The 7443-nt window shown below is 29.9% G+C and overlaps 1 protein-coding gene across 3 annotated transcripts in view; it reads left to right on the top strand.

Moving 5' to 3' along the window:
- The window catches only part of LOC108693241 (putative fatty acyl-CoA reductase CG5065), a 23431-nt gene that overhangs the window by 9481 nt on the left and 6507 nt on the right, over positions 1-7443 (top strand). For all 3 annotated transcript variants that reach the window (XM_018202085.1, XM_018202083.1, XM_018202082.1), the window contains exon 3: positions 1289-1542. In XM_018202085.1, coding sequence (XP_018057574.1) covers positions 1324-1542 — 219 coding nt within the window. In that variant the 5' untranslated portion in view covers positions 1289-1323. The remainder of the gene's footprint in view (positions 1-1288; positions 1543-7443) is intronic.

Raw genomic sequence — 7443 nt, 5'->3', positions numbered from 1 at the left:
CTCTCATTCTCTCCCTCCCTCTCTCTCTCTCTCTCTCTCTCTCTCTCTCTCTCTCTCTTTCTCTCTCTCATTAAAGATCTTAAATCAAATTTCTTGAATTAAAGATTTTATTCTTTAATTATACTGTTCTTTTAAATTCTTTAAAAAAACATCATTTCTTTCATTAAAGAAATACAAAACTTTTGGATATTATATGTATTTTTTAAATTAAAGACATTTTTGATATTATATGAAATTATATGCATTTGAGTAATTCTTATGTAACTAATAATGTTCAACTATGATTTTTCAATAATCCACATTCATAAAAACTTTTATAAAAAAGAATATTATATCTATTACTTAATCGAATATAATTTAATCGAAACATTTTTCTGATATTTGCATACAGCGAACATCATATTATATTTAAAGGCAAAATATCTAATTTCTTCGATAGAAGTCCTGCTTTTAATAAAAAAAAAATATCCAAAATTTATTAAACAAAATACGATAATTTCATTTTCAAATAACTATATTTTAGAATTATAAAAAAAAATATATATCATATCAAATATTTTCTTTTATCAAAATCATAAAAAAATATCTATTTTTCCTATGATTGTTCATATTTTGCGTAAATGAAATTAATTAGTTCTTTTAATTAGCGCCTTAATTGCTATGCCTACATTCTTATTAGCTTTCGATTTCATGTTTTATCATTGTTATTTTTTTTTACATTATTTTATTCGAGAATCTTTTGGAATTTTTTCTAGTTCTTTTATTTCTATAATTTTCATCGATAATTTACTCTTTCTTGATAATAAGAAAATATTCGATTCGATCAAATTAAGCAACTAATTTTGCAAAGTTTTCGCAAAGTGAATTTTACATACAATATACATATGATATATATCTACTTATATCCGATAATTATTAGTCTTGAAGAATTTATTTCTATTATTTGCTATGAGGTGACTATTGTTTGCAATTACCGGGAAGCTATAAATATTCAATATACACCGAATTGCGAAACAACGATATCAATATTGATAATTGTGATATTTTTCTCGACTTGATTGTGTGCAGTCACGCAATACTTAATTAATCTAAAGCGAAACGAGCGCGTCTATCGGTCATATATAATTATGCATCGCGCAATATGTTCTAGATAGCTTTCCGTTCGATATAATATGAATATAATCATCTTTTTTGTCCAATATATACGTATGAAGATTTCTAAGGAAATTTCTAATATGATATCGCCAATTTTGTATAATTATATGCAAAATATTTTTTTGCATTTTAGAAAAACTCTCGAAAAATCGTACTCGCTGAGTCACAATGGAGCATAGTAAAACAGAGGACGTCGCGCCGGACAGAATAGCCGAGACTCTCGCTGGCTGCAAGATACTAGTAACAGGTGGCACAGGATTTTTAGGAAAAGTATTAATCGAGAAGATTCTGCGGTGTCTGCCCGATGTAGAGCATATCTACATGCTCGTGAGACCGAAGAAGGGTAAAGATCCCAAGCACCGGCTGGACGAAATATTCAATTCTCCGGTAAGTTCCAAGGACGCTTTTAAAAAGAAATTCTTTATACTTTCTAAAAGAATTGGCTAAAAAGTGCACGAAATATTATATATGTTATACAAAAAAAAAAGAATTGTCTTATCGACCAACTAATTGTGCGGCACGATTACGTTCAGATATGTACGCGTTCCTGGTGATCTAGCCTACTTCATTTGATACCCGGAAAATTTCGCGTTCCACCTTGGTCTCTCTCGAGCTGAGGCACCCAAAAGAGAAAGTGCGTGACTATGACTTTGCTATTGCGCGTTACGAGTTACATCATTGTTGCTATATAACGATAGCACGAGGTGCAGCTGAGAATGTTCACGCTTAACAACGTGTGTTTCCTCTCGCATCACGCGCTTTGGATATTTCTTAAATGAAATTCACCAGTGAAAGTGTAATAAACCGGACAGCATCAATCCGGATTGCAATCGAACCATCTATGTGACGAAAGAAAACGAGTCAAGGCCCCGACTCGAAAATATTGCGAGGGAAGAGATGGTGATTATTGGGTATCGCGCGTTCCTGCTGATCTCGGTGAAAGTACGGATTGCGCATTTCGCGTAGCGTGTTATGTCACGTCTTTCAAATTTTAACTGTAAACACGCTGCGTTATATGTATGCATATGCGCGTGTCTGTCCGATAAAATTTCTATACATTAGACACCATTATATATTTTTCCGGATAATAACTGTTTCATCCGAAAGAGAAAGGGAGAGAGAGAGAGAGAGAGAGAGAGAGAGAAACGATTATTATAAAAATCTTTTTCATAGTTAACAATCAGCGAAATACTTAAATACAACAAACTACATTAGACTTTATTAATTTAAAAATTTGACTAATGCTAACAGGATATATACCATAAATTTTAAGATTACATTTATATAAAATATTTACATGTTGTTTATACGAATTTGTTTGTTATAGACAATATAAGTAATATACTATGTAAATTATTATAAATTGGACAATACAATACAAAAAGAAATAATTAAGTTTCAAAATTAAATATATATCTGATTTTTAAAAAGTAAAAAGGTTCAAATAATTAAAAGAACAAGATAGGATTACAAGGATAGTAAGGTTTCTTTAATGCTAAAAATTTTAATAATAGCAATGATAAATTTTAAAATAAAAACATTTCAATCTTAATCGGATCATTTTCAATATTAATCAATTACATATAATATAATGTAATTATAATTTTTTACAATAAAAATAAAATAGATTAGAATTATAATAAAATTTTTTTTAATGTACTTTTTTTCCTAAATCTAAATACTAGTCTATAACTATTATCTCGCGAAGTTAAAGAGGCATATCATCAATTCATCATTGATTAGAATGTTGTATGCAATATAAAGTCAATATAAAAATCAATTATTTAAATATGAGTGGACAAAAATTGACATTATAATCTGGCATTACAATATAAAACGTGACCCAATTAAACTAAAACTGGCTGCAATTTTAAAATAAATCGCAAAATTTTGTTAGGAGAATCCAAATATTATATAAGTGTAATAAATTACATGAAAGTAAATTCTGCATAAAATCGCGGTTATCGATATTCACACGATATATTACTTTAAATATCTGATTTTAATATTATAAAAATATATAAGCGAGACGGAAGTAATGCAATGAGAAAAAAATATAGGCTTTGATGAGTCGCAGATTGTTCATATAGATAAAATATAAAATAAAAATAAAATAGTTATCATAGTTTACATTACATATTGTATATATACGTAAATTATATCTTATAAATTATTATATTTTATATGTGCATAAATGCACAACCCTACTTGACATCGCACCTAATACTTCACATCACATTTTATTCGAAACTAATCACTAATCCATTCAACAGTATCGCGTGAAATAATTATCGTGAAAAATTATTTGATACAAATACGGTGGCTTTCAATTATGAGCAAAGTACATAGAATCTATCTGAATTTGCTATTTACATGATTATTATATTCTTCTAACAAAAGAATATATCGTTAACGTAATACATCATTTGTAATTGTAATTTTTAATTACGTAAAAAGGTGAAAGCCATAATGATGTAAGTTACTTAATTATGTCTTTGAGAAACCAAGGTTTCATTAGACTTGATTTTTATGATGTTTATTAGACATTTATTTTCAAGAAAGACGAGTTATAATTTACTTCACTTTTTCTTTCACGTAAATTGCACCAATGAGATAAAGTTAGTAGGTCAATAAAATCTACTCTATGGCTTTCACCCATTCATATATCACATCAGGGTGCCAATCTAAAGTTTAAATATTTATAATTTTTAAAATATAAAAATATAGGGGGGAGTGCATTAGTATTTATAATAGAAATATGTGCATTTTTTTGTATAAATCAAAGAATTGGAAAGAATACGGGCAATAGGAATCAAGCGCAGAAAATCGTCGCGCAAATAATAGATCTATGAAGTATGAAACTTCTTTATTCACTAAAACGCGACGTCTTTTGCACTTGACTACTGCCTGTATCCTTTTCTTTGATTTATAAGGAGTCTTGATTAGTTTGATTTGTTATATGGATTTGTATATAAATATACATATATCTGTGAATCGCCCAAATTCATAAATGCATCCAATAAAGAATTGGAAATAGATTTTACTTAATATTAGATGTGGGAAAAAGTTTGTGGCGTTTTTCCCGATGTAACAGAAAAAACGCCACGAACTTTTTCCCATACCTAATATAATATCTCGTTTGTTAATAATGATTACCAGATAAAAAATTTTTTAGGATTTTTCGACTTATTTGTCATTATAAGGAATAATTCTACCTAACTAGTCGCGAATTATAAAATACCCTATATATATAGACCTGTATATATTATATTATATCATATTATATATACAACCAATTAAGATAATTAATACATACATAATGAACAGGATTTCTTTATCAGTGGAAATGTGAGTTCGAAGTTCAAGAACGTATAACACGTATAACAAGAAATATGTTGTACATATAATTAGATAATAATTAATTATATGAGACATTTCATGAAAGTGAAACGTGACCACGTACTCATTTTCGAAAACGTTCCGGATTTTTACAAAACTTATTGATGTTGATAGGTAAGGATGCAATCTGTGTGTGTGTGTGTGTGTGTGTGTGTGTGTGTGTGTGTGTGTGTGTGTGTGTGTGTGTGTATTGAGCAACGTTATAGACTTTTAGTCCAGCTAGTTTTAGTGTATTAGGTGTACAACTTTGCTTCCGCCATTTTTTTTCCGAAATTCGAGGCTTTATTGTAAAAAACTAGTTATAACCTATAATAAACTAGTATACATTTATGATTCAAAGTATTGTCCATCGCTGGCCACTACTTTCTCCCATCTTTCGGGTAGCGTACGAATCCCGCGTCGAAAAAACTGGTCATCTTTTGAGGCTATCCACGAATCGATCCAATTTTTTACTTCTTCATAAGACCGGAAGTGCTGGTGCCAGGCCGTGTGCCATCGAAACAAGTGATAATCAGAGGGAGCAACGTCTGGAGAATACGGCGGGTGGAGTAGAGCTTCCCATTTCAACGTTTCCAAGTATGTCTTGACCACTTTCGCAACATGGGGTCGAGCATTGTTGTTGCAAAATCACTTTATCTCTCGTTGTATTGCGGCCGTTTGTCTTTCAATGCTCGGCTCAAACGCATCAATTGCGTTCGATATCGATCGCCTGTGATTGTTTCAGTCGGTTTTAACAGTTCATAATACACACGCCGAGCTGGTCCCACCAAATACATGACCTTGGACGTCAAAATCACCGTTCTTGAAGCGTTGAAACCACTCACGACACGTTCTTTCACTAATAGCGGCCTCACCATAAGTATTTGAGAGCATTTGATGAGCCTCAGCCGCAGAGTTCTTCATATTGAAGCAAAAAATTAAAATCTCCCGCAAATGACGAGAATTTGGCTCGTAAACTGACATTTTCAATCGAGAATAACTTTATGATGCAGACACAAATCGGCTAATGTTTCTATGGGATTATGTTGACAGATGCCCAAGTTTATTGTATGACATCTATGATCTATTTATTTCGACCACCGCTAAAGTCATCTATAGGAAAACGGCGGAAGCAAAGTTGTACACCTAATAGTAGCTGCAAAAGAAAGAAATTTTGCGATTTGTCGTCATTGATATCTTTCTAAATTTTTTCAGATGAAAAATGAAATTAATAAAATGAAGTTAATGTCGTTTCCTACAGAAAAAAAATCTGCTCTTTCACATAATAATATCCTATTTCGAGTAACTCTTCATTATCGTTTCTGTTCAAGTGTTTAAAATTTTTTAAATCGCATCAATCAAGGGTACCGATTTTTGTTTTTAATAGCTCTAAATATAGTACTATATGGCGATTTTAATCTTATGAAGCCACATTCTGAAAGACCCAGCCGTTTTTAAGATATAATTTTAGAAAGATAACAAAATGTGATTACATTCCAAAATTCACTGCCGGCGTAGAAAATCTACAATTTACGTTATGTATACTATACATTTTCAGCAATGAATTTTGGAACACAGCTTATGTATTCGACTACTCGATTACGCATTTGCGCCGCACTAGCGTTTTTCAAGAATTCCAAGCGTAATATATCAACAAACAATTTCATTGCAGCAGAAAATTTAAAGTCACTTGACATTGCTGAGGCATGGTACTGCGTAAATCGATCTTAAAACTTCGTTGCGATCTTGTTTCATGTTATGCTTGGTCTGTGTTGGATTAGCTAGTGTTTCATATGGTAACAAAAATAATAAAATTGTAAAGTTGAAGCATTTAAATAAGTATTCTTTTCTATTGTTTTCTATTTGAATATAATTATCGAAATGCGGCATTTAACTTGCTTATCACCAATGCAAACGAACTATATAAAGTAACAAGATGGAAAAGTATAACAGTAATTAGAAATAACTATCAATCTATAGGCTCCAACGAATAAATCCAAGGATAGATGTAAATCAATCAATGCGAGCCAACACAGATTAGGCGTGTGTGAAATCGTATACTTTATTTTTGAGAAAAATTGAGAAAAGACAAACGTTTCAATCCTTTCGATTGAATCTTCCTTAGTGTAAAAATAAAAATAAAATCAATGACGTATAAATTTAATATGAAAAATGCGATGCGAAGCAAATTGAAGTTAACATATATTCATAAAATGATAATAAATTTCTAGATCATTATATTAAGATCTATTTTTAAAAATTTGACATTTTCATGTTTTATTTCTCTAATTTATTATATAAACTATATATATTGTATTTATTTATTACCACGTTATATTTATATTGTATTTATTTATCATTATTTTACACTTACGACTAATGACAATTGATTTTGATCTTTCATCTCTCTTTGAACGTTTTTGTGCTAATATCTTATCTCACATATCATCGTTAACATTATTATAAATTTTATATATTATTGTAAATTTTTTGTTCAATTAATTTGATTTATGTTTTAATGACTTATTTATTATTATTCGACTTCATTAAATTATAGATAATCTTAAATTATAGATAATCTGAAATTAGATTTGAGTATTTTGTTAGATACGACAACATTATCATTTTATGAATATATGTTAACACACGATACTTCAATTTGCTTCGCATCGCACCTTTTATGTTAAATTTATACATTTATCGATTTTATTTTTATACTGGGGAAGACCCAATAAAAAGGATTGAAACATTTATCAATTTTTCTCAAGAATAAAGTATACGATTTCACACGCCTAACTTGTATTGGCTCGCATTGGCTTTACATCTATCCTTGGAATTAGGAATAACTAAATGGGTAATTAGATCCAAATAGAAAATAGGAAAGAATACTTACTTAAATGCTTCAATAAG

This window comes from Atta colombica, unplaced genomic scaffold (assembly GCF_001594045.1).
Source record: "Atta colombica isolate Treedump-2 unplaced genomic scaffold, Acol1.0 scaffold89, whole genome shotgun sequence".
Lineage (NCBI taxonomy): Eukaryota > Metazoa > Arthropoda > Insecta > Hymenoptera > Formicidae > Atta > Atta colombica.
Note: the sequence above shows the minus strand (reverse complement) of the source record. Positions and strands in the feature narration are given on the sequence as shown.